We start from the raw sequence: 27,551 nt of genomic DNA on the forward strand, positions 1-27,551 counted from the left end.
TGCAAGTGACTGATTTATTCCAGTGCCCATATACGAAGGGCACGAAGCTGGTTTTTAATTCACGCCACACAACTTGGAGGGGTCATCAAGCCTATAGAACTTATATCTACATGTTTCTGGATCCACAAATCCTCCGCAGCCGGCATAATGTGCAATTCCACCAAATCTTTTTTAAAAAGAAGAAAAATTGCAAAGGAAGGTTTATTGTCATGGGCAAAAGTATTTTCAAGAGCTGCATTCAATCCTGACCTTCATGTCTAGCAAAATGTAAATCAGAGCTGCACAACTTAGGTCCTCCATCTGTTGATGGACTATAACCCCCATCATCCTTTACTATTCACCACATTGAATGATGGGTATTGTAGTCCAGGAAGGGCTGGATGGCCATAGTTGTACAGTCCTGGTCGAGATGGTCCTTTCCACTGAGCTGGCCCTTCATGTTAAGGTGAGGGTTAAGTGCACACCTGCACATCCTATGCACAGCATCCCCATCTCCAGGGTTCATCCACATCGATCTGCATATGTAACATCTGAACAGGGCCTGTGTGCAGAAAACCCCATAGGCATGTACCAAGGTAGTGTAGCCTGTTCCCTGGCTATAGCCAGCATGATGGTGGCCTAAGATTGTTGGGAGACCTCTCTGATATTGCATCCCTGCAGAGACCTAGCTCCAGGATAGAGCATCTGCTTTTCATGCAGAATTCCCCAGGTTCAATCCCTGCTAGCATCTGCAGATAGGACTGCAAGAGACTCCTGCCTGAAACCTGGGAGAGCCACTGCCAGTCAGTGGAGAAGAGACTGGGGTAGATGGAACAATAGTCGGACTCAGGAGAAGGCAGCTTCCTATGGAGAAGGACTGGCTCAGTGAAAAAGCAGCAGAGGGGGGTTCCTGGCTCAGTTTAAGGGGGTTAGACAGATTCAGGGAGGACAGTTCTATCAATGGCTCCTAGTCTGATGGCTGTGGGCCATCTCCAGCCTCAGAGATGGCTCTCAATCCCAGTTGCAGGGGATCAACAGCAGGAGAGAGAGCATGCACAGTAGGGATGTGTGAAACGTTTCGGATACAAAACGTTTTGCACCCAAAACGGCCTGTTTCGGGTGTTTTGTAGACAAAACAAAACACCCATTTTCCAGATCCAAAAGTTTTGTATACAAAACAAAACGTCCCTGTTTCGGCTACAAAAGGTTTTGTTGTTTCGGACCTCCATTTTGTGGTGATCTCTGAGTCAGTCTCCATTTTGTGTTTGACATCTCTTTGAATTTCCCACCCTTCCAGCCTTCTGATCGGTGACCGAAATCATGGGCTGACCTGCTGACAATTCCCTCCTTGTTCCCCATTGGCTCTTTTGCTTCTTCCCACTCTTTACTGACCCCACATTGGCCAGGGGAAGGGTTGCTAACCCATGGGGTGCTGGGTTCTGCTGTTTCTGTGGTGTTCTGAGTGTAGATTCTCTGGTAGCATATGAGAGTGGATTCTTGTTTTTCACTGAAAATCTCATATGCTACCAGAGTATCTACAATGAACACCTCAGAAACAACAACACCCAGTACCCCACAGGCTTGTGGGGGTGGGGGTGGTTGGCACCTTATGTGCACTACACAACCCCTCGCTCTGGGCAACCCCAGTGCCCCCCAAGTGGAATTATGGAGCTGCTGAAACCTCCATTATTCCCCATGGGAGAAATCTTAAAGACACGTAAACTTCAACAAATCACAAAAGATCAACCCTTTGCCCAATTCCTTTGAAATAATTCTGGAAGTTTCCTTGCCCCCATTGGGCACTACCATCCACCGCACTCTGCTCTGGGTCATCCCTTTCCCCTTGATTTGAAGCGATACATTTGCTGGAATCCCCATTATTCCCTATGGGAAAATTCTTAAAGATGTGTAAACTTAAAAAAAAATTCACCCAAAAAATCAGCCCTTTGCCTAATTCCTTTGAAATTTGGGTGGTAGCTTCCACCCATTGGACACTACCACCACCACCCACTCTTTTTGCCCTGGGACCCTTTTTAAAAATCCAAATCAATTCGGATTTGGATTCGGAAAATTTGGCTACAAAACAAAACAGGGCTGATTCGGATTCAGAAAATTTGGGTACAAAACAAAATGGGGATGTTTCGATTCGGATACAAATCGAAACAAGAAAATTCCAAAATGCACACCCCTAACACAGACCTCTTGCCTGTGGGCTCCCCAGAGGCATCTGGTGGGCCACTGTGTGAAATAGGATGCTGGACTAGCTGGGCCCTGTGCCTGATCCAGCAGGGCTCTTCTTAAGTTCTTATGTTCTAGGCTGGGAGAGACTCCTGCCTCAAATCTTGGAGAGCCATTGCCAGTCAATGTAGACCATCATGTAGGCTCCAAGGAATGTACTACAATGAATGACGGAGAATGCCTACTGAAATGATCCGTTTCTTCCCAAATGGCCATTGGAAAGCATATAATTTCCAAATGGCTATTGGCCACACAGAAATTCCTTGCATTTCATGGCCATTTGGAAGGAGCCGGGGTATTTCAGTGGGCATTCCCTGTCATTCATTATAGGATGTCCTGACATTAGTCAATCCTGGCAACATCTCCCAGTAGGGCTGGGAGAGACTCCTGCCTGAAACCTTGGAGAGCTGCTGCCAGTCAGGGCAGACAATACTGAGCTAGATGGACTAGTGGTCTGACTCAGTAGGAAGCAGCCTCCTAGGTTCCCACGTCCCAGCTCCTCTCTGCCTTTCCCATCATGCAAGGAGAGAGATGTTGCTCTTTTGGTAAGACACTTCCAAAGAGATGCATAAATCCAGGGTCAACTGGGGGCTCATACTTACCTGTCACAGCATTCCATTTCTCCTCTACCACAGACACATCTCTTGCAATGAGCGGAGTTCCACATAGACCCAACTGGATGCTGGGTCCTATCATAAGGATCGGCACATCCATCTGGAAACACCCAAATACCTGGGGGGTGGGGAGAGAAATCCCTCTCAGGTTCACCTGCAGTAGTCCCAGAACTACCACACTTCAAGGAATGGAGATATTCCCCTTAGCAGCTGCAGTACAGTGTAGTTCAGTGTAGTTCAGAAGAGCATCTGCTTGCATGCAAAAGGTCCCAGATTCATTTCCTGGCAGAATCTCCAGGTAGGCCTGGGAGAGATTCCTGCCTGAAACCTTGGAGAGACGCTGCCAGTCAGTGTAGACAATACTGAGCTAGATGGACCAAGGGCCTGACTCAATATAAGGCAGCTTTCTATGTTCCATTCCTCAGAATTGCAGTTGCTTTGAAGTAAGGATTGTCGATAGTCTAGAATGAACTTGTCTTTAATGGGAAGAATCTCAGTTGTGAAAATGAACGTTTTACCTAAAATGCTGTTTCTTTTTCAGACTATTCCTGTAATTAATACTTTAACTTGTTTTAAGCAATGGCAAAAGGACATAACTAAATTTGTTTGGCAGAATTAACTTTAAAAATTTAACAGATGCTAAAGAAAGAGGTGTTCTTACCCTGCCCGACTTAAGGTTGTGTTTTGATGCTGTCTGTTTGACGTGGTTAAAAGAATGGATAACATTAAGAAATCCTAGAATACTTGATTTGGAAGGATTTGATAGAAGGTTCGGATGGCATTCGTATTTGTGGTATGACAAAAGTAAAATACATAAAGATTTTTTGAATCACTATGCAAGAAGGAGTCTAATGAGAGTGTGGGTAAAATATAAAAAATGGCTGGAACCTAAATCTCCGTTATGGTTATCCCAGATTGAAGCTTTAGTACGTAAAGAGACAAATATGCAACCGCAATGGGGTACCTATAGGGATCTGTTGTTTTTTCAAGAAAAAGGCTGCAAGTTGAAAAATCTAATTGAAGTACAAAATTTTGTTAGTAATTGGTTTCAGTACCATCAGTTAAATGAAGTTTTTAAGAAGGATGTCAAACTTGGATTTGAGGATCAAATGTCCAGATTTGAGAAGGAGCTATGTGAAAATGATGACAAATTAGTGTCTAAGATGTATAAGCTGTTGCTTTTGGAGGAGACAAGAGATGAAGTGGTTAAAACGTCTATGATAAAATGGGCTCAAGATGTGGGTCATAATACAGTGGTCCCTCGACTTACGAAGATAATCCGTTCCGAACGCACGTTCATAGGTCGGAATTTTCGTAAGTCAAACAGCGCATCCACGGAGGTCCGGAAACATTCGTAGGTCGAGGAAACCGCATCTAAAAATTCGTAGGTCGAGGAAGCCGCATCTAAACCGGCAACGACTTCCGGTATTTTTTGTCGTTCGTATGTCAAAATCTTCGGATGTCGAGTACTTTGTAAGTCGAGGGACCACTGTATAGATATGGCAGCTTGGGAAAAATTATGGAAAACTGATTTAAAGTTCACTGCATGTTACACTTTAAAAGAAAATTATTATAAGATGATGTATAGGTGGTATTTGACGCCTAAAAAACTGGCGTTAATGTATAAAAATGTTTCAAACAAATGTTGGAAATGTGGACATTGTGAAGGAACTTTTTTTCACGCGTGGTGGTCTTGTAGGAAGGCAAAGGCTTTTTGGGACATGATATATAATGAGTTTAAAAAAATTAAAAAATGACATTTCCTAAGAGCCCAGAATCCTTCCTGCTGGGAATAACGCAAGGAGAGTTTTCCACAAGAAATTTAATATTCTTCATGTATGCAACCATGGTGGCCAGAATAGTATACGCACAGAAATGGAAGGACAATGAACTGCCCTCAAAAGAAGATTGGCTGATAAAAATTTTGGTATACGCGGAGATGGCAAAACTTACAGTACTGATAAGAGATCAAAATTTGGAAGGTTTTAAAGAAGATTGGAAACCATTCTTACTGTACTTAAAGAACTATTTTCCTAATATTTATTTTTCAACAGGGTTTGAAATTTAGCAATATTAGCAGGTTGAGTAGATTAAAATCAAGTTTGGTAAGGTATAGGATATATGTTTTGAATTATTATAGCAAGGGTTAATTGTATAATTAGTGATTTGCGCTGATTAGTGAGCTGGAAGTCAATTTTTTGTTTAATGTGTGATGTAATGAGATTCTTAAGATAGTGTTAAAATCAATAAAAAATTTAAAGCAAAAAAAAGAAAAAGAAAAAAGAAGTAAGGATTGCCAACTCTAGCCCCTAAATGTGCTCCTGTGCTGTCGACGGCAGCCCAAGATGCAGAAATTCAAGGGGTGAAGCAGTGATTCACTTTCTGACCACTGCCGATGTCCTTCAGTTGATTTCTGTCAAAAGAAACCAGACCTTCAGCACCCCCTTCCCTTCCCTTGTTGAAAGGCAATCCATAAAGCAGGGCTGGACCACTTTGGCCCTCCAGCTGTTGTTGGACTACAACTCCCATCATCCTTAGCTAGGCCAGGGGCTATGGGATCTGGAGTCCAACATCTACTTGAGGGCCAACGTTCTGCAGCCCTGCTTTAAAGTGTGCTTCTCAGAATCCTGGTGTCCTACAGAGAAGTATCATCAGGGTTTCCTTTGAGCAAGGAACTCTGGAAATGCCATTCCCTCAGACAGGATCACAGATCCAGGGATGTTACATTGACACAACCGGTTCCCCAGCAGATGTGGCCATGGGTAAGGCACCCAAGACAAAGCAGTAAGACCATAAAGATGCAGGCTTAGAGGGATGCCCTCATGTCCACACAGCGATCTCCTCTTGCCTAAGGCAGAAATCAAATGAGTGAGATCCAAAGTGAAGGCTGTGTGTGATTCTATTTCATTCTGTCTCTACGTCTCTAAGAAAATCCTCAGCACCTTCACCAAGCTACAGTTCCAGGATTGTTTAGTGGGAATCATCATACTTAAATGGCATAAAATCGAGAGATGTCGGTATATTGACATTCAGAACGTCAGCCTTCCAGGCGGCTTCCATTTTCTTGCATTTTCCAAGCACATTTTGGAATTTTTGATAATATTTACCATCTTTCAATTCTGGGTTAAATAGTGTCGTAAAGCAACCTGCATGGCTCAAAGGCAGGGCAAGGCAAAAGAGGGCCAGGCTGAAGAGGAGTTTCTGAAAAAGAGCAAAAGAAAAAGATTCAGGAAGAGAGGTCTCCATTCCTTGCAAATGGTCCTCAATACTAACCTATACTACTGTATACTATATAGCAATAGCAATAGCAATAGCACTTACATTTATATACCGCTCTATAGCCGGAGCTCTCTAAGCGGTTTACAATGATTTAGCATATTGCCCCCCAACATTCTGGGTACTCATTTTACCGACCTCGGAAGGATGGAAGGCTGAGTCAACCTTGAGCCCCTGGTCAGGATCGAACTTGTAACCTTCTGGTTACAGGGCGGCAGTTTTACCACTGCGCCACCAGAGTATATATATATACTCTTTAACTCTATACTAGCTCATTCGATTTCCAGTACTTTAACCCAAATCCAGATCAAAGAAACGGTTGGCCAGAGCACAAAAGGACCCTTCTTACCATCCTGGCTCTTCACGGTGCAAAGAGTAAACACTTCTTGGCGTCTTGATGACAGAGGTCCCCAAGGCCTCTGACCCCAATGTTCTGGGTCAGTATCTGCAGACAACCTCTTCCCCAAATGTATAAAAATGTTGAAGAGCCAAGGTCAAATGGAAGGGAACGCCTCCTTTACCCAACTGCTCTGGGGAAACAAATGTCCAAAGGTGATGTTTGAGTCTAACTCAATGGGTGTTTGCTTTGTGCAGAGATAACAGTGGACACTGGCAGCATCTGAACACCTTCAGGGGTAGACAAGGACATCCCCAACCCAACTCTGGGTATTTAAGAGAATGTCTTCTTCACCATGAGCCCCACCGCCTGTTAAGATCATCTGGAGAGGTTCTTCTGTAGTTGCCGCTCACTCAGGAATAGGCCTTCTCTTTTGCTGCCCCTGGTTTTGATCGCACAGGTTCAAGGCGATGAGATTCCTTTGTGGCTAACATTGCCAATTAGTCTATTTAATGGACACTGTATTTGTATGATTCCCTCTGGAATAATGTTTATTATGAATGAGAATATCTTTCATGTGTAGTATTTATTCTTAAGCTTATACAAGAATTTTTGAATGGCTTATGGCACACTACTTGGTTGTAAGTACTCGGATATATGTACCATAACTGATCATATTTAGATAAATACATAATCCTATATATTTAGTTGATGATTCATTGTTGTTTTATAGATATCTTTTGTATTCACACGGCTCGTTGTTTGTCTTTGGTTTTTCATCACACATGTGGCCCTTTTTTCATTTAGTTAATGAAACATGGTGGCCCCTTATTTTGGAAAATTGCTACCTCATAAGAACAGCCCTTCTGGATTAGGTCCAAGGCCTATTCCAGCATCCATTTCACACAGTGGCACGCCAGATGCCTCTGGGGACCCCACAGGCAGGAGGTCTTGCATGCCCTCTCTCCTGCTGTTGCTTCCCTGCAACTGGTATTGAGAGACCTCGTGCCTCCGAAGCTGGAGGTGACCCACAGCCACCAGAGTAGTAGCCATGGAAGCACTTCACACGATCCACTCTCCCTGCACACAAGCAGCCTCCAAGTCCTGGGTGGCCAGATCGGCTGCCCACATGACTACCGGCTCCATCACAGAGCTGGTGAGGTCTGTGGGGATCGGGGGCCATTTGGCCTCTGGAACTTCCAGAATTCTGGAGAGACCCCCGAGGCTGGAAGGTTTGTTTTAACCTCCAGGCGGGGGTCTCCTCGTGTGTTGCCACGGCACGGAGCAATGCTGCAGCAGTGCACAAGCAACTAAACAGAGTTAGTGGATTGCTTGCTTCACGAACCTCATTCAAGGGGAGGGGGAGTTTCGGTAGTTTGCTGCCAGAAGCCACGCTGCTCCCGTGACAGCAGATGACCAGGTGAAATCGGGCTAGCCTCCCTTAGCCAAATTTCTCCTGGTCGTAGGAATAGCTTCATTGATACACCTGTCCTTCATGAATTTGTCTCAGCCCCCTTTTAAAGCCATCCAAGCTGGTGGCCCTCACTGTTGGAAGTTAAAGGACTTTGCGCTGTCTCTTTGTCTCAGACAGTGGAGGACAGACTAGTAAGTCAGAGGGCTAGAAGGTCAAGACATTGGTCATCACTTCTCCACTGCTCTGATGCTATCCCTTTGATGTGTAGATTGCTAATCTCAGGGACTAACTTCCTCTCTCTCTCTCTCTTCCCTACCTGCCTTTCTACCTTGCAACATGGCAAGCTCCTCTCCCTGCACCATGTGTGCAGAGAAGATGCAGAATCCATCTGCATCCAGCTAGCTAGCTAGATTAGAGAGCCTAACTCCTCACTTTCCTATCTAGAATGGAGTTCTTTAATAAATGCTTTTTATATTGATTTGAAACTATGAATTGGCTCCAAGTTACTTTACTCTCAGCATACACGCATGCCTAAGTAAATTCCGCTGTGTTGTGCCTCTGTGCACTCTGCTATAATGAGAAAGGGATTCTCTCACCACAGAGAATTTCCAACACTCACCACATCCCATGGCAAAGAATTCCATAGGTTAATTATGCGCTATGTGGAAAAAGTACTTCCTCTTGTCAGTCCTAAATTTCCCAACCTTTAGTTTCATGAGATGATCCCTGGTTCTACTGGTGTGTGTGTCTGTGTGTGTGTGTGTATGTGTGTGTGTGTGTGTGTGTGTGAGAGAGAGAGAGAGAGAGAGAGAGAGAGAGAGAGAGAGAGAGAGATTTATCTCTGTCCACGCTCTCCACTCCATGCATAATTTTACATACCTCACTCATGTCTCCCCTTAGTCGCCTCATTTCTAAGGTAAAGAGCCACAGATTCTGTAGCCTTGCCTCCTAAAGAAGGTGCTCCAGGCCCCTGATCATCTTGGTTGCCCTCTTCTGCACCTTTCCGAGTTCCATAATATCCTTCTTAATATACGGTGACCAAACCTGTATGCAGTACTCCAGATGTGGCCACACCATAAATTTGTATAAGGGCAGTCTAATATTAGCATTTTTATTTCCCGTCTCCTTCCTAATGACTCCTAGCATGGAAAAAACCTTTTTACAGATGCCGCACGCTAAGTTGACACTTTCAATGAGTTGCCCACCACAACCCTAGATCCCTCTCCAGGTCAGTCATTGACAGCTCAGATTCCATCAGCGTATATGTGAAGCTGGGGTTCTTTGCCCTAATATGCATCACTTTACACTTGCTGACATTGAACAGAATTTGCCATTTTGTCGCCCACTCCCCAGTTTGGAGAGATCTTTTTGGAGCTCCTCACAATCTGTTTTGGATTTCATTACCGTAAATAGTTTAGTGTCAGCTGTAAATTTGGCCACTTCACTGCTCATCCCAACTTCTGGATCATTTGTGAACAAGTTAAGGAGCACTGGTCCCAGAACCGATCCCTGGTGGACCCCACTTCCTACTTCCCTCCATTGTGAAAACTCTCCTACCCTCTGTTTCCTGTCCTTCATCCAGTTACTGATCCACACATGAACCTGCCCCCTTATCCCATGACTGCTAAGTTTACACAAGAGCCTTTGGTGAGGCACTTTGTCAAAAGCTTTTTAGAAGTCCAAATATACTATGTCAACCAGATCATCCTTATCCACACACTTGTTGACACTCTCAAAGAACTCCAAAAGGTTAGGGAAGCAAGACTTGCCCTTGCAGAAGCCATGCTGGTTCTCCCTCAGCAAGGCCTGTTCTTCTATATGTTGAACAGTTTTGTCCTTAATATTAAATTTGTCAAGACAGTTTAGAACATCTTTCACTGTCACCTCAAACTGGCCCACTTCTTCAGCCACTAAACCTGAAAAGCTCAGTTCCTGAGAGGGTATATGATCAGTGTCCTCCACTGTGAAGACAGATGCAAAGAACTCTTTCAGCTTCTCTGCAATCTCCTTATCCTCCTTAATAATCGCTTTCACACCCTCATTATCTAAGGGGCCAACTGCCTCCCTGGCAGGTTTTCTACTTCTGATATATTTAAAGAAGTTTTTGTTATTCCCCCTAACACTTCTAGCTATATGACACTTTCTTGTTGCATCCTTTATTGTGTCCTTGCATTTCCTTTATTCCTTTCTGTTCTCTTCATTTGGGCAGGACTTTCAGAAGGAAAGACTTCTTCCCTTTTATAGCATTTTAGCCACTTTTTAGCCATGCTAGCATCCTTCTGAACCTGGTGGTACCTTTCCTCCTCCTTGGTATACATTCCAACTGAGCTTCTAGTATTGTGGTTTTAAATAAATCCCATGCTTTCTGGAGTGATTGGACCCTCCTGACTTTCCCTTTCAACTTCCTTTTTACCAGTCCCCTCATTTTTTGAGACGTTTCCTCTTCTGAAGTCCAACGCATCTGTGTTTTCCTTGACAATTCTCCACTTGCATATATGCTGAATTGGATCACACTATGGTCACTGCTCCCCAATGGTTCAGCAACTGATGCTTCAAACAAGATGCTTCCAGGGATTGCACCTGGTACCTTCGGCATGCAAAGCACAGGCTCTACCACTGAAATACAGGCCCATGTCCTAACTAAAGGGGATATCTTAACAGCAGACATGTAGTCACCCAGCCAAATGCAAACCAAGGTGCACCCTGCTTAGCAAAGTGGACAATTCCTGCTCCTTACCACAAGAGCACCTCTCCTCCAGCCCTACAGGTCTCTTTCTTGGTCTGCTCATCTCTTCCGCTAGCTTTGCTCTAAGTCATGTCAGTGTCTAAGATTCTAGAAATGTTTGAGGTTGAAGCCACCGTAGGGCTGGGAAGACAAAGAACCACAGTCACAGCCCCACAGCCAGTCAGAAGAGGCTCTTCTACATAATGACAACCTTTCTGTGCTCATGGAAGAAAAGAGCAAGAGACACACAGAGATATGCAAGTGACTGATTTATTCCGGTCCCCATTTATGAAGGGCACGAAGCTGGTTTTTAACTCATCCCACACAGCTTTGAGGGGTCGTCAAGCCTATAGAACAGAGTCATACACGTTTCCGGATCAACAACTGCTGCACAGCCGGGAACACGTCCAATTCCACCAGATCTTTTAAAGAGAGAGAGAGAGTCTAAAGGAAAGTTTATTGAAGTGTGCAAAAGTCTTTTCAAGAGTTGCATTCAATCTAGACATTCAATTGTAGCAAAATATAAATCAAGGCTGCTCAAATTAGGTCTTCCAGCTGTTGTTGGACTACAACTCCCATTGTCCTTGACTATTGGCCACATTGGGTGATGGGCATTGAAGTGCAACAACAGCTGGAGGGCCAAAGTTGTGCAGCCCTGGTTGAGAAGTTGCTTTCAACTGATATGGCCCATCGTGTGTAGGTGAGTGTGCACACCTGCCCGCCCTGAGAACACCATCCCCGCGTCTAGCATCCATCCACATCAAACTGCCTATGCAATATCTGAATAAGGCCTGTGTGCAGAAAATCCCACAGGCATCAGCCAAGATTGGGTAGCCCATTCACTGGCTATTGCCCGCATGATGGCGGCTGGAGCATTGTGGGGGCTGCTCAGATATTTACTTATTTATTTACTTAGTGACTTACTTAAAGTGTGCCATCAAGTCGATTTTGACTCCTGGCGGCCACAGAACCCCGTGGTTGTCTTTGGTAGAATACAGGAGGGGTTTACCATTGCCTCCTCCCACACAGTTTGAGATGATGCCTTTTAGCATCTCCCTATATCGCTGCTGCCCGATATAGTACCAGCGGGGAGTCGAACCAGCATCCTTCCGCTTGTTAATCTAGCATTTTCCTGCTGCGCCACTTAAGGTGGCTGCAAGACCCTTCCAAAGAGATGCATAAATCCAGTGCCAATTTGGAACTCTTGCCTACCTGTCACAGCACTTCATTTCACCTCCATCGAAACATTTGCAATGCATGCAATTAGCAGAATTCCACTCAGACTCAACTGGATGCGTGCTCTTATCATAGGGGTCGGTACATTGGTCCTGAAACACTAGCTTGCCTAGGGCGACAAATTTCTGTCAGTTTCATTGGCAGCCGTCCCCAACCCTGTGATCTCTCCTGACCACTATTCCTATAAACAGAGATTCCCAGATGCTGGGTGCTGTAGTCAACAATATTTGGGAATTCCCGTTGCAGGGATTACTGCTCCTGAGAGAAATTCATTTCCCGAATTTCTTGATCAGAGGAATGCCTGACAATCCCACTAGAAGATGCATTCCACCCAGTTTGGGGAGCTATGTGTGCTCCTGTTTTCTGCTCGTGTGTGAGGGAAATGTCTATGGGGCTCCCGCTGGGTCGGAGGGCTTCCCCCCATCCCTCATTCAGTAGCTGATTACAACTGCTGGGTAGCTTTCCTACCAATGGGGGGATAGCTGGCGATCACTTCCAGCCTCTCCTGCCTTGCTTGTCCCTCACACATGACCACTCAATGGGAGCGTACACTGCTCCCAAATCCTTCAGTCAGTCAATCAATCAGTTGATTGATTGAGGAGAGGAGAGCTGGTCATGTGGTAGTGTTAGAAGAGAGATTACTCCCTGTATCCCATTCGTCTCTTGGTTAGGTATTTCACCAGACACCAGTATGAAAGTTTCAAACAAAGCTTTATTTCAGTGCTAGCAAAAGCTTTGGGGTGCGACCACCTACTCAGCCTGGCAGGCCACCCTCTTTTTATACCCTTGAGTAAAAAAACCTTTGCACCTGCGCATTGTATATAAGCTAAAGTGTTATTTTAACCCCAAAGGTTCTGATTTGCCTACAAGTGTTATATTTTCCATTTACACTCTTAAGACATCTGGCTTGCAGCCTTGTTTTCCCCTCCCCATTGAGGCGTACCTTTAAGCAGTGCCATCATAAAATGTCCTCAAGGCGTGGGGTTATCTACCAACAGCTGCAAGCTTCATTGATAAGGCGACTATCATAGTTAGCTAAGTGCTGTGCAAACCAACCATGCTTTTTGGCTGTTGAGAGCTATTGCAAATAATATTCCAACAGTAGCAAACATGACTTGTCCCCTTAGCTAAGCAGGTTCTGCCCTGGTTGCATATGAAAGGGAGACAAGAAGTGTGAGCAATGTAAAATATTCCCCTTAAGGGATGGAGCCACTCTGGGAAGAGCATCTAGGTTCCAAGTTCGCTCCCTGGCTTCTCCAAGATAGGGCTGAGAGAGATTCCTGCCTGCAACCTTGGAGAAGCCACTGTCAGTCTGTATAGACAATACTGAGCTAGATAGACCAAGAAGAACTTTTGGAAATAAATTCACACTCTCTGGAGGAATTGGAGAAATGCGTTTGGAGGAAGTAATGAAGAATTCCATATGCCGGGGAGAAGTGATTTTTATTTAGTAGCTGTGAAGTTTATCACGATTGTATTACATAATTGTCCATGTACTTCTGATGAAGCTTATTGTGAAACGAGAATATATCGCAAAACCTTGTCAAATGAAGTGATTAATGAAGTGATATTTGATATATATACTGGTCACTACTGTTTTTTGTATTTGTTCACACTTTATTTATTGGGTGGTGTTTTTTTCTTTGCAACCTTGGAGAAGCCGCTGACAGTCTGGGTCTACAATACTGAGTTAGATAGACCAATGGTCTGACATACAGTAGCTTCCTATGTTCCTATGAATTCAATCAATCAATCAAAGTCTGTTATGGTCATTGACCTGTAAGATAACACAAGAGCACAATAACACAATGGCTTCAATCATGCAAATGAACGTATAGGAGATGTACCTGCCACCAGCTACAATTTGTGTTTCAGAGGGGTGCTTATATCCATACCTACTTTCCCCCCCAAAACTGAGAAAAAAACCCACAGATACAAAATGCAGTGAGAAGAAAGTGGGGGAGGGCCCTCAAAGGAAGAAGCTGCCCATGGGCCTCAGAGAGTTCTAAGAAGGCCACGTTCTAAGAAAGAACTTCTTACAGTCCTTGAAAAGACTGTATTCCAGGGAGGATTAACAGGGATCCCTCCAAGCAAGGGTCTCTGGAGATGCAGCTCTCTCGGAAGGGATCACAGAGTCAATGACATGAATATTGCCAATGAATGTGGCCATGGGTAAGGCACACTGGCCGAAGAAGGAAGACAGGGGGCCATAAAGATGTGGGGGTAGAGTGACACCCTCCTTTCCAGCTAACGTGCCCGCCCTGCTTATGGTAGGGATCCAATGAGTGGGATCCAAAGTGAAGGCTGTGCTTAACCCTACTCCCCCCGCCCCCCGCCACCACAGCATTTTCTCTGAGAGACTGCTAAGTACCTTCCTCAAACGACAACTCTTTGGTGGAAGCCATAATAGGTAAATAAAATGACACAACACTGATTGAATTGGGCGTATCTAAGTCAGCTTGCCAGAAACTCCCATTTACTTCCTATTTGCAAGCTCATTTCCCACCCAACTTAATGGGCTTTTTGATAACCTTACCATCATTAGATTCTAGGATAGTAGGTGGAAAGTTAATGCACGCTCCACGACCCAGGGCCAGAGTGATGCAAAAGGTGGCCAGGTTGAGGAGGAGCTTCTGTAAATTGCAAAAGAAAAGATTCTGCTAGAGGGATCTACAAGTCCTTTGAGAATGTTCCTTTATGATACGCTTTGGCTCATTTGATTTGATTTGATTTTTGAATGGGCTATACAAGGCGGAGTCCTATCTCAGCTTTTAAAAACTTGTTTTTAAATTCTTCAGATTATTTAATTGTTGTTTTATGATGCTTTTAATTGTTAATCATTGTTTTTATGCTTTATAATTTTTGTTTTAATTATTAACTGATTTTAATGGTGTTTTAATGTAAACCGCCCTGAGCCTTTTGGAAGGGCGGTATAAAAGTTTTAATCATCATCATCATCATCATCATCATCATCATCATCATCACCACCACCACATCTACTAGTCCAAGATTTTGATTAATGCAGATTCCCTTAGCAGGGTTGTATCTAGCAAGGGGCAGGCAGGGCACGTGCCCCGGGTGCCACATGAAGGGGGGCATCATTTTTTAAAATGAAAAAAAAAAAGGCCACCAAAAACAAAGTGACCACCACACATGCTCAAATGGCCTCTACAAGGCCCTAGGCCATGCCAGGCTTAGCAGAGGCCATTTGAGCATGTGCAGCAGCCATTTTTTAAATGTTTTTAAATATGGCCACTGCACATGCTCAAATGGTCCCTGTGAGGCCCTAGGCCTTGCCAGGCCTTGCAGAGGCCATTGAGCATGCGTGGCAGCCTCCAGAATGGCCACAACCCAAACAGGCCCGAAAGTCAGCCCGGGAAGGGCTGCAATGGTGAATTAAGAGGCCGGTGATGAGGAGGGGGAACCTCTGCTGACCCCCCCCTGCCTTTAGGAAGCCCCCCGAAGGGACTACATGTATTTTTTTAAAAAAAAAATTAATATAAGTCACCGTACACATATTCAGTTTGGCATTACATACAGAGAATCAGGGCTTGTGAATACTGAGCTGAAGCTTATGAGTTGGGATTGTATTCATTTGCTCTTACTTTGCTTCTTGTGATAAGTGAGTTAAATGTGATTTCTTAATAATATGGCTATTAATGGTGAGTTTGTCTTTGAATCAGTGTGAAATCCGTAGTATTAAGACCCACTGGGAGTTTCTTGCTCTCTTTCTCTCATTTTAACTGTCTTTCTGAAATTCTAGAATATATTCCAAGCAGTGACACAGTTTACTCTGCAGATCCTTTAGTTATTTTCAGAGTATCTGGGAAAAGCCAAATTCTCCATTTATTTTTACAACTTATGTAATAGTGATGCTACAACGCATAGTAGGGAATTAGACATTAGTTTCCCAAGTACACCTCCACATAGTATTTGGATATTTCATGAGCCCCAGCATACTGAAATGTGTAGTTTTCCAGCATTTTTTGGTCTGGCTACGTCCGCTGCTAAATAGTTTTTGAAATATTAAAAGATTAAGGAGCTTGACTTGTATTTTTGAGCTGATATTATGGTAAAGTTATCTGAAAGATGGGTGTCAGATGTTTGGACAGGGGGCACAATTTCAGTGCTTGCCCTAGCCACTATTTTCTCTAGATACGCCTGTGTTACTTAGAAACTCTGGAGGGAGAGATGGGTGTGGGAACTCGGCGGTAGCTCATTGTCTACACAGACTGGCAGCAGCTCTTCAAGGTTCAGGCAGGAGTCTTCCACAGCACCTGCTTTGCAGGCAGAAGGTCCCAGGTTCACTCCCTGGCAGCACCTCCAGTTAGAGCTGGGAAAGACTCCTGCCTGGAACCTTGGAGTGCTGCTACCAGTCAGTGTAGACAGTAACGGCCTCGATGGACCAATGGTCTGACCGTCTGACTTGGTATAAGGCAGCTGCCCATCTTTCTATGTAAATGGAACAGGAATCCGAGGGGCAAGGACAGTGATGGCATGGGGGGGGGGATGAGAGGGGGCGGGGACAGAAGGGCCAAAGTGCTTTTCTGGGTGCAAAACAAGTTAGATTTCTGAAACAGAAATAGAGAGCAGCTGGAGAGGCAACTACTTTTCTGAGAGGAAACTTCCCCCCTCTGAAGCCCACCACGGGCAAGCAAAATTTTTGGTTCCTTGTCTTCATAATTCATATTCTCTCTCTCTCTCTCTCTCTCTCTCTCTCTCTCTCTCTCTCTCTCACACACACACACACACACACACACACAACCAGCTTCACCACATACTTCTGCTGTGGAACTCCCTGCAAACCAATTAAAGAGGCACATAAATAGGTGATTCTCTTTACTGAGCAGGGGGAGAGCAACTGGCCCTATCCGTCCCCAGCACAGCATCCCTCCAGTGGCTGTTGCTGGTGTCTATCTTATGTTTATTTTTTAGATTGTGTGAGCCCTTTGGGGACAGGGAGCCATTTTATGTATTTATTTATATCCATGGAAACCGCTTTGGGAACTTTTGTTGAAAAGCGGAGTATAAATATTTTTCGTATTCATATCTGTAACACCAGCCCACCAGCATTTTAACCAGACCCGTATCGAAAAAACAGCTGGCTAGATTGCAAAGGGATCGTACTTACCATCTTAGCTTTTCACGGTGCAGCCAGTAAACACTTCTTGGTGTCAGAAGTCTCTAATAGTGAGTGTTCTCTCAGAAGCCACAGATAGAATAGCAGGAAATTGATTCCTTCTGAAAGGTGGAGGGTCTGGGGTGGGTGGAGAGTTTGGCTATGACCTCAGGTTGCCAACCTGTTAATTTACAAATATCCAGTCATTGGGTAAAGAGAGTCAGGGCAAGTATTGACTGACCAGGAGTGGAGGGTGGTGATGTTTTGGTAGGTCAAACCATGTGGTCCGGATGTTTGTTTGCTCTTTAAAGGCAAGTGAGTGAGTAGGAAAAGTGACTCCTGGACTTTGCTGTTGCCAGCAGACTTTTGCAAGCTCGCTACAGTCCCTTTGGCCGAGCAAGCAAACACAGTGGAATGTTGTTGATGCAAGGAATGGGCATTGTAGATATGTTGAAGCTGGCTCTAGTAAACATGGTGCAAAAGGGCTGCTGTATTCCTTGCCCATCACAAGATACCTGCCAGATGTGCTATGCCTGGTCTCAGAGTCCCACTCCCTGGCCCATCATTAACTCAAGATGTTGGGCAGGCCTGGCATGTCTTTCACACAATCTATGAGGCGACTCTCACAATCAGTGAGACTGGCCAAAATGAGGTCTGCAAAAGTCTGCAAAAAAAGGTTTCAGCAGACCCATGACTCCACCTGGGGGGCTCTGGGGTGGCTGGGAGTGAATGGTGGTGTAGTGCACACAGGGTGCCGACCACCCCCATGGGTTGCTAACCCATGGGGTTCTGGGTTCTGTTGTTTCTGAGGTGTTCTGAGTGTAGATTCTCTGGTAGCATATGAGATTTTCAATGACAAACCATGAATCCACTCTCCCAGAGAATCTGAATCTACACTCAAAACATCTCAGAAACAACAGAACCCAGTACCCCATGGGTTAGCAACCCATGGGTGTGGTTGGCACCCTATGTGTTCTACATCACCACTCGCTCTGGGCCACCCTGATGCCCCCCAAGTGCAGTTATGGGGCAGGAATTATGGAGGTCCATCATTCCCTATGGGGAAGAACTTTACATACGCACAAACTCCATTACATCTTTAAAAATCAGCCCTCTGCCCAATTCCTTTGAAATAATTCTGTCAGCTTCCTTGCCCCAACTGGGCACTACCATCCACCCTACTCTGCTCTGGGCCACCCCTTTCCCCCAACATGAAGCTATACTTTTGCTGAAACCTCCATTCTTCCCTATGGGAAAAATCCTATACTTCAAAAATTCACCAAAAACCAGACCTTTGCCCAATTCCTCTGAAATTTGGATGGTAGTTTCCACCCATTGGGCACTACCACTCCCACCCACTAGTTTTTCCCTGGTGTCATTTTTTAAAATCCAAAACGTTTCGGATTTGGATTTTGCAATTTCGAACAAAGAACAAAATTGAGGTGTTTCGGACTGGCTGATTTCGAACAAAGAACAAAATGGGGGTGTTTCAGATTCGGGCCAAAAACAAAACAGAAAACAAAACAAAACGCACAACCCTGTGCTCCCAGTTTTTGGTTGTGTGGAAGCAAGGTAGTAGTAGGACAACCTGGGCAGAAGTGATTGTGTGGAAGCAAGGTAGGAGGGAAAGCTACCCAGGTTTTCCTCCTACCTTGCTTCCACACAACCAAAATCTGGGAGCACACACAGCTCCCAAACCTAGGTACAACACAGTTTTTGATTTTGTGAATCCCTTTAGCCTTTGAAATATTCTGATATTAAAGGATCAAGCCAGTATGGGAGTGGTTAAGCCTGCAGATCAAGCTGATCGCTCCTCAGTCGGCAGCAACCTGATTTTCATTTTGCACATCCTCTATAACAGGCCTGCACAAGATCCATTTTCCTGGCCCACTGGGCCATTCTCCGTGGCTCTTCCTGCTGCGAATCTCCGTGAGTTTTGTTTTTTTGTTTTTTTAAATTCCAACTCTAGCCACCGCGTGGCCGAGGAGCGCCTGCGCGGCTTTCCCCCGAGGTGGAGGAGCCTTTCCTTTTCCCTTGCTCACTCCTTTCCCGCCCCCTCTCCAATCTCTGGCTCCCGGCAGTCCAGCGAGAGCGAGGCGGGTGCAAGTCCAGCGCGTGTACCCTGCCTGGGCGCGCGCACACACCTCTTGCCTCGCTCATCAGCTGGGGCAGCCTTGCTTCCCTCGGGCCAGGAGGAGGTGGTGGCGAAGGCATCGGAGAAGGACAGTGAGCGGGATGGGAGCCGAGAGGGCACTGGGGCCCGCCTGCAGCGCTACTTGGCAAGAGGCGGCTTCCTGTTGCTGCCTCCGCCTCAGGAGGACCTCCCAAGCTCCCAGGACCTGCCTGAGCCGCCAGCTCTGAAGCATGGGAAAGAGAAGCTCCACAACGGGGGCTGTGCCTTTTTCCTGCCAGGGGCCCAGGCCAGTGGGGGAGGGAGCAGTGTGGTGGCTCTCGAGGAGCCGCGGAAGAGCTGCAGTTTGACCAGGGCTGCCGCAGCCACAGCTCCTGCCATATCCCCTTTGCATTCCTCCTCTTCCTCGGTGAGCCCTTCTTCGCCTGCTTCTGAGGAAGCAAAGCGCCTCGGAACATTTGCATCAGCCCATCCTTGCCACGTGTGCAATAAGTGTTTGGCCAACCAAGCAGAAAGGGCCAAGTTGCATTCTTGAGTCCCCTCCCCTGTTCTTATCTCGGAAGCAGATTAGTGATTTCCTGGTGCTGAGAAGCTCTCCGTAATGCAGACCATGTGCGGTGGGGTAGCTATTTCCAACAAGTTCCTTTTAAACTTTCTTCCTCCAAGTCTGCCCCTTTCTCTTTCTCAAGCCAAGCCTGCCCCCTTTCTTTCCTTGTCTCATTTCTCTCTTTCCCTCATAAAAGCCTGCGTGGTGAAGGATCAAAGTGTAACCTTCTTATCAAAAATTAATAGAAAAATTTCACTAATTTTTTCCCTTAAAAGTGCTCTGTGTTAAGTGTGATGATTTGACAGAGGTGGAAAGGAAGAACAATTATTGTTATGTATTTTGTACAGATTGTATTGAATTTATTTTATTAGAATTTTTAATTCAATTCATTTTATTTTAATTTAAATTACTCTTGCCCTGCCAGAGCTTCAAATTTAAATTTTGATTAAATTCATTTTAATTAATTTCACTTTAATTTGATTTAATTAATTGATTGATATTTAGTGTAACTTTGATCATCAGCACCCTAAAAAATGACCTCGGCCCCCATGAACCAAGTCACGGTCAGTTTCGGTCCACCAGGTTATTTGAGTTGTGCAGGCCTGCTCTATAATAAAGAGCCAGGTGTCCGTCCGTGTCTCCCTCGCCTGGCGTGTGTCTATGTCTCCCTCAGCTGTTTTGGGCATGCGCGGAGTGCATGCCCAGAACACGCTGAGGGAGACATGACCGCCTGCACCAGGCGGCCATGTTTGGACCGCTGGAAGCGGCGGCGAAGCAGCAACAGGAGGCAGCGGCAAATGGGTCCGATGCCGGCCACGGCGGGCTGACAGGGCCCGATGGCGGTGGCTGCGACGGGGGGGTGATGGCGGCAGCGATTGGGGCAATGGCGGCCATGGTGGCCAGACGGGGTGAGGAGGCGGCGGGGGAAGCCGGGGAGGGGAGGCCGGCGGTGGCGGGCGGCCCTGGCCCGGCCGGGGAGACCGGCGGCAGCACGGAGGCCGAAGGCGAAGGGCCCAGCCCGGCCGCGGAGGACGGCGGCGGCCCGGCTGGAGACAGGGTCGCGGGAGGACAGAGGCGGTGGCAGGCCCGGCCCGGCCGCGGAGTCCACAGGTGGCAGCGGCCGGCCCGGAAAGGGAAGGCCAGCGGTGGCCGGGGGGCCTTGCCTGGCCGGGGAGACCAGCTGCGGCATGGAGGCTGGAGGCGACAGGAGGGGGAATGGCGGCGGGGTCCCCGCAGAGCACAACTCTCCTAGCGCCCGTTAATGTAACGGGCCTAAAATAACTAGTAGAAAATAAAGACTGTGTTTCCCACGCTCCCCAAAGAAAAGAGACACAAAATGTTGTGCAGCGACTGATTTATTCCGGTTCTCATAGATGCCAGGAATGGCATGGGTTTTTACATGCTGTTCCAATCAGGGACATAACGAGCTCTGATATTTTCCCCATAGGGATCAATGGGAATTCATGAAGTTAATAATTCCTGAATAGCTGGGCAGAAAGCTCCCGAATTTCCCATGGTTTCTCCTGCAAGATGATGGCATGGGGATTGGCTCACTCATTGATTTTTTAATGATTCTTTTAAAAAAGTTTTTAAAATTGTTTAAAAGGGTCACAACTGTTTTGTTTCGAGGCAGAAAGTAACCAAAATTACTGGAACTGAAGCCCCCACACTCAGCATCATTCAAGCCTCAATTTGGAGGAAAGTGCCCCTTGCCTTTCTATAAAAAGAGTACTACGCCCATTTTTGCACCACAAGTTATAAATCCAGAATGGCTGGGCAGAAAGCTCTCAAAATTCATATGGTGGTAGTACATGAGAGTAGCTTTAAATGTACACACCTACAAGGAGATCAGCACACCTGTTTCTGTTTGTAATGAATTTTTGAACAACCTTTTGAATCCTCCCCCCCAAATCATTAAAAATTAAGGGGTGGACCGACCTCCTTGCAGCTGTGCATGCTTAATGCTACCATCATGTGCTACTTCCATATGAATTTTGAGAACTTTCTGCCCCGCCATTCTGGTTTTATTAAAATAATAGTTTCCCACTGATCCCTTTGAAATTATCCCTTTTGAATCAAATTGGGCACAGCTCCCCTTAGTGGTGGCCTGTCTTCATTTCACCCCTTAGCTCATGTGTGGCTCCTTCCCTGTGTACCAACATGGATTTTGGGGGTTGTTGCTGTCAAAGAACTTATATGTACATGTATCTGGATCGCGAACAGGGGTGCATCCTGGAACATCCACGATGCCACCATATCTGCAAAGTAAGAAGCAGACGTTAGGCAAAGTTCATCTTAACTTGCAATGGACTTTAAAGGAGCTCATAACTGATCATGGAGCTGGGATTAGCAATGGTTATCTTTCCATCTTATTTATGACAGTTCTACCCTGCCCACAGCAAAAGAACCCAACCTTGGGTCTCAAAATATTGTTGGACTACAACTCCCATCATCCCTAGTCACAATGGCCTTCAGTGAATACCCATCATTGAAAACAGCCTAGACACAAAGTAAGACCGAGCTTTAGTTCATGAGCCAGGCCCACAAATTACAGCCATCAGTGCCATTTCAGGGGACAAACATTCGTTGTGATTTTTAACAATGTCCACCCTGCTAGATGGGAAAGATGCAATAGCGTCATCGCAGTTGCTGTTTTCTGTGTGTTATCAGCCCTTCATCCCTACCCTCAAATGATTAGGATAAGATTGCAGTCGTTTTTGCACAGCAATGAAGTATTCCTCAGAAGAGGAAAGGGTTGGGGACAGAGTAACAATGAACTCTTGTTACTCTTGAGTAATCTTTGGAGAACATGCCTGCCATTTTTTATTTCCATTCCCCTGACACCATCAATAAATTTTTCTAGTAATTTTTCATTTTTAAAACTTTGAAAAGCTTTTAAAACACCCTAGCAAATCTGGCCGCTGCTGGACAAGGGAAGTCTAAGACGCTGGAAGCTAGAAGTCTTGCAATACTATCACCTCATTTCCATCTCCAGGGGTGTAACTTAGGAACGTAGGAAGCTGCCATATACTGAGTCAGACCCTTGGTCTATCTAGCTCAGTATTGTCTACCCAGACTGGCAGCGGTTTCTCCAAGGCTGCAAGCAGGAATCTCTCTCAGCCCTATCTTGGAGATGCTGCCAGGGAGGGAACTTGAAACTTTCAGTCACAGTCTTTATTTCGGTCTCTGACCAATAAACAGAAAACAAACAACAACTCAAACAATCAGCAATTACAAACTACATTTCCATCATGTGATAGATAGAGCTACTAACATTTAAGACTATGGAGGTAAAACGGAGTATAAATTATAAACTAGAAGAGGGAGTAACATAATATAAACTATATTAGCAGAGAAACCAGATTCTATATTTAAAGCCAAGCAGAAATAGATCTCAAAGATATTTGCAATTGATGTGCTCTAACCGAATTTTATTTGCAATAAGACAAAACTTAGCAACATTGTAAGACTTAACTTCGTTCTGAACTGCTAAAAGAAAATCCAGGCTTTACTGATAAAAGCTATCAGTAAAGCCTGGATATAAGATAACGTCTGAAGAAATAAGCTTAGGTCAGATATCCTGATAATATTGACAGTACAAGAGTACGTGCACTGTCGTTTTGAAACTTTAAACCTTCTGCTCTTCCCAGAGCGGCTCCATCCCCTGAAGGGAATATCTTGCAGTGCTCACACATCAAGTCTCCCTTTCAAATGCAACCAGGGCAGACCCTGCTTAGCTAAGGTCATGCTTGATACCACAAGACCAGCTCTCCTCTCCATGGTGATAGTACCGACCACCCCAGCCGGCTCCTGTTCTCTCCTCCCAAGGCCACCTAACCAAAGTAACTGGGAATTATTCCTTCTCTTTACATTCTCTTGGAGATGCTGCCAGGGAGGGAACTTGGAACCTAGACGCTCTTCCCAGAGCGGCTCCATCACCTGAGGGGAATCTCTTACAGTGCTCACACATCAAGTCTCCCATTCAAATGCAACCAGGGTGGACCCTGCTTAGCTATGAGGACAAGTCATGCTTGCTACCACAAGACCAGCTCTCTCCTATCAGCAGAGCAACTCCTGCAGGGTGGGGGCCAGATGGAGAGGATGAAGAAGACACAGGTAGCAGAGGATGGTTTGAGGGCTTAATCGGAATATAGGAGGGCATAGGCTTGACCCGGAGGGGCAGGAGGTGTGTAGCCCATGAAGAGCTATATAAGGAGCCGGTCAAGGATGAGGAGTTGGCTGGTTGAGTTTCCAGGGCCCCCAGGAGAGGGGCAGACCCAAGAACCCACAAGTAGCCAGAGTGATGGAGGAGCAAGTGGGTGAAGCCCAATCCCCTCCCCATCTCACTCTGAGGCCAGAGCAAGGCCTGTTGAACTCTGTCAGACTAAGTCGGGGGGGGGGGCAAGGGGGCATCTGACCAGACAAGAACTGCATAGGTAGATATACAAGGTCTAGCACCAGGGTTGTTCACATGCTAGCCTCCTAATGGAGGCACAGAAGCCTCCGCCTTCCTGTAGAGACTTCCCTTTCCATTCTCATTTGCTTTGCCTTCCATGCAAGGAGAGACGTTGCTCTCACTTTGCATGAAACACTTCCACAATGCCAAGCCGAGCTTTTTGCCTACCTGGAGCAGCATCCCATTCCAGATGTAGAACAGTCACATCTCATGCAATGCTCTGTATTCCACGTAGATCCAAATGGATGCTTGGTTTTATCGTAAGGATCAGTACACTCAGTTGGAGCCACAGTTTTACCTGGGGAGGAAAATCAGTTTAATCTCCCCCAGTTACAATTCCCAGAATTCCCCTGTGGAAGCCATGACACATAAAGAAAAATATTAATTTTACAAATTGGTAGTATCTCTATATTGCCATGTGCATTCATTTTCAGAATGAATGGAAATGAAGATTTCCATTCTTGCATGCAATACTTCAAAGCTTGCATACAGAAGGTTCCAAGTTTCCTCCCTGGCAGCATCTCCAACATAGGGGCCGAGAGAGACTCTGGCCTGCAACCTTGGAGAAGCTGCTGCCAGTCTGTGTAGACAATACTGAGCTAGATGGACCAAGAGTCTGACTGGGTAGAAGGCAGCTTCCTGTGTTCCTATGTAAGATGAAAGTAGGTCTGCCATTTATTCAATATAATATATCACAGAGTTTGGCTCCTTATCCAAGATGTGGTTTTTCTTTGTAGAGAAATTTGATGTTGATTGTTTTGTGTAGACAATGGGTGCATTAATTTTGTTACTGCTCTTACTGTTAGTTTTCTTAGACTTGTGGCTATTTATCTTTCAGAGTGGAGAAGGGGGAGAGGAGGAGGGTGGTGGTGGAAAGAACTCTGGCAGAGGAATACAGATTGTAATGAGAATCATTGTAATTGTTTTGTTTGATTTGGTCTTCTTTTTATTTTATTTCTTTCTTTCTTTTCTCCCTACCTCTTTTTATCCTTCCTTTTTTCCTTTCTATTTTTTCTTATGTATTTTTCTGTTTATACCATAGATAAAATCATAAAAATATTTTTTTAAGGGGGAAAAAGAAAGTAGATCTGATTTTGATCCATTTCCATTTGTTCCAAAATGAATGCCACGCAGCGTGAATCAAACAAATGGCAGCAAACGCCATTCAACATTTTTCTGAATCCACATTTATTGACATTCTTTTCTGAGTCTTGTTTTTACCTAAAACAGGGGTTCCCAACCGTGGTCCTCCAGATGTTGCTCAACTACAACTTCTGGGAGCTGTAGTCCAGCAGCATGTGGAGGACCGCAGGTTGGGAATGCCTGACCTAAAATAAACACTCCCTGACATCCCCACTAACTGTGAGACCACATGAGAGAAAGAAGTATCCCTGCTATGGAGAGCTTCCTGAGCACTGCTGTATCTATCCATCACACAAAGTAGGTGAGATGTGCACCTCTTGAAAATATGTCCCTGAGAATCATGATGCCGTCAGGGATGTTATTTCTGGGTGATGCTGAACACTTCTGGGGAGTGACTGTGAAAATGACCACTGCCTCGTGCAACAGACAAGTAGTGCTCAGGAACTTCTTTGCCGTGCTGATGCTTCTTCAGACACATTGTTATTGGGCATGTCAGTCACTAAGGCTGTTCACATGAACATTTGGAGGTGGGTTGGAGGGCAAGAGAGTTTCTACCTTATTTGCAGCACATGAGCAGAATCTCCTTTTGGGTCCACCAACCCCGAAAACAGACTAGCAAGGTAGCCGCTGAGTCTGTTGCGGAAATCAGCAGCTGCAAGCCCCGCCCCACCATGGAAAGTCCTCCAAAGCCCTGCATGCCTTCCCAGCATGCTTTGCAGTGCACTGTCAGCAGACTGGAACACTGACAGCCTTTCATTCAACACAAAGGAACAAGAGGCAGACCCAGACCTGCCAAAGCTGCTCCCAACTCAGGACCATAGAGCGTGCTTTGCAAGACGGCAAAGCCCCTGTAGCCACAGCTCTCTATGGTTTCCGTCCAGAGGAGGGCATGCTAGGTCCCAGGGACTGGGCAGAAGAGGCGTGAAGGTTCTCATAATGAGAGTCATGGTAGGAGAGAGCTCCTCTCCTCCTACCTTCATTAAAAAGCTAGGTATGAAAGCTGGGTACATAGGAACATAGGAAGCTGCCATATATTGAGTCAGACCATTGGTCTATCTAGCTCAGTATTGTCTTCACAGACTGGCAGCGGCTTCTCCAAGGTTGCAGGCAGGAATCTCTCTCAGCCCTATTTTGGAGAAGCCAGGGAGGGCATTCATATACAACAAGGGCAGACCTTGCTTAGCTAAGGGGACAAGTCATGCTTGCTACCACAAGCCCAGCTCTCCTCTCCTGCCTTGAGCAGCCTGGGCTGGAGGAATTTGTAAGGGTTCTGATAATCATGCAAATCTGGGTACGTCGCCTTCTACCCTGATTGAACCAGCCTACTGTATCTTATTTTTAACAAGAAGAACTTGCCTGGAGCTCCACCATTAATTGTGTTACAGGGAATAGGTGTAAAAATGGCTTCCTCAAGGGGCAGCTGCATATCGGAGCTCAGGCTAGAAGCATCTTGTTGCAAGTAGGGAACAGTGTTTACTTGTATGTAAAAGGGGGGGAACAATACAAATAAGCATTAAATGAAAAAAGTAAAATGAATAAAAATGGGAAAAAAGAAGAGGAAAACAAAAAACAAAAAACCACAATGGCTATATTTGCAATGCCAGTCTGCCAGAATAATTTTTTCCCCTAGCATTTTCTAAGCATGAACTGATTCAGCGTCCAAACTAATAGGTGGTTTGATAGAAATTACCATTTATAAACTCTGCTCTGTGTCCGTAGCGAATGCAGAATCCATGGCACAAGGCCCAGGTGATGCACAAGACTGTCAGGTTCAGCAGAACTTTCTGAAATAGAGAGACAAAGAAAACACATCGGCCAAACTTTAGAGTCCATTCAGAATGTCCCACTGGCCCCATTCTCATGTAACGCAAAACCAGAGTTGATGGGGCCTCAGGCTGAAATTTTTGTATGTCTGAATTTGTGCAACTACAGTTTGGACCCAAAAGGGACCCGAGGTTTCTCTCCCGAAACTCCGATTCGATTTCAGTTTGTAGTGTATTTCGCCACCACTATCCGAAGTTTGGCAGTGCCAGTGTTATGTGCAAATGCTGCACCTCAGTCCCACTCTGCTGAAACCGAAGTTGAGGGAGGAAGCTCCACCCTCCCTCCAGCTGCAATTGGATGCCGGGGTTGTCCTTCAAAAAAGAGGGGGGGGGGAGAAATCACACAGTGACTACAGCAAACAAATATACAGATAATATAAAGCAGCCAAACAATGAAAATGCATATTAACAAACAATGAACCAATAATTGAATAATCAATAACACTAATGAACAATAAATCATTAATGCAAGCTAAACAATTCAACAAGAATAATAATATATACAATAATACT

The 27,551-nt window shown here is 45.4% G+C and overlaps 2 protein-coding genes across 2 annotated transcripts; both read right to left on the reverse strand.

Moving 5' to 3' along the window:
- On the reverse strand, nt 1-27,263 carry LOC128333819 (uncharacterized). Its single transcript, XM_053269831.1, has 9 exons — nt 26,906-27,263; nt 24,241-24,370; nt 21,745-21,874; nt 20,598-20,796; nt 19,083-19,295; nt 10,950-11,005; nt 5,939-6,032; nt 2,820-2,949; nt 1-166 (listed from the first exon to the last, which is right to left on the reverse strand). Exons 1-9 carry the CDS (start codon nt 27,075-27,077, stop codon nt 55-57), a joined length of 1,236 nt encoding a protein of 411 aa, XP_053125806.1. The 5' UTR covers nt 27,078-27,263; the 3' UTR covers nt 1-54.
- LOC128333858 (small serum protein 1-like) lies at nt 10,840-17,104 on the reverse strand. Its single transcript, XM_053269892.1, has 4 exons — nt 16,951-17,104; nt 14,356-14,452; nt 11,796-11,928; nt 10,840-11,005 (listed from the first exon to the last, which is right to left on the reverse strand). Exons 1-4 carry the CDS (start codon nt 16,951-16,953, stop codon nt 10,894-10,896), a joined length of 345 nt encoding a protein of 114 aa, XP_053125867.1. The 5' UTR covers nt 16,954-17,104; the 3' UTR covers nt 10,840-10,893.
- Nucleotides 27,264-27,551: the final 288 nt, after the last annotated feature.

Source organism: Hemicordylus capensis, chromosome 8 (assembly GCF_027244095.1).
Source record: "Hemicordylus capensis ecotype Gifberg chromosome 8, rHemCap1.1.pri, whole genome shotgun sequence".
Classification (NCBI taxonomy): domain Eukaryota; kingdom Metazoa; phylum Chordata; class Lepidosauria; order Squamata; family Cordylidae; genus Hemicordylus; species Hemicordylus capensis.

Excerpts from the sequence above, each read along its gene's own strand:
- LOC128333858 (XM_053269892.1), bottom strand. Across the intron at positions 11,929-14,355 it reads TATCCTAGAATCTAATGATG|GCAAGCTAGTGTTTCAGGAC; the intron begins GTAAGGTTATCA and ends TTGTCGCCCTAG. Across the intron at positions 11,006-11,795 it reads GAAATGAAGTGCTGTGACAG|ATCTGGTGGAATTGGACGTG; the intron begins GTAGGCAAGAGT and ends TCTCTTTAAAAG.
- LOC128333819 (XM_053269831.1), bottom strand. The coding sequence starts at position 27,077 with ATGAGAATGGGGCCAGTGGGACATTCTGAATGGACTCTAAAGTTTGGC. Across the intron at positions 20,797-21,744 it reads GGAAGGAGCCACACATGAGC|CTGGTCTCCCCGGCCAGGCA; the intron begins TAAGGGGTGAAA and ends TCCATGCCGCAG. Across the intron at positions 2,950-5,938 it reads TAACCCAGAATTGAAAGATG|GTATTTGGGTGTTTCCAGAT; the intron begins GTAAATATTATC and ends CCCACCCCCCAG.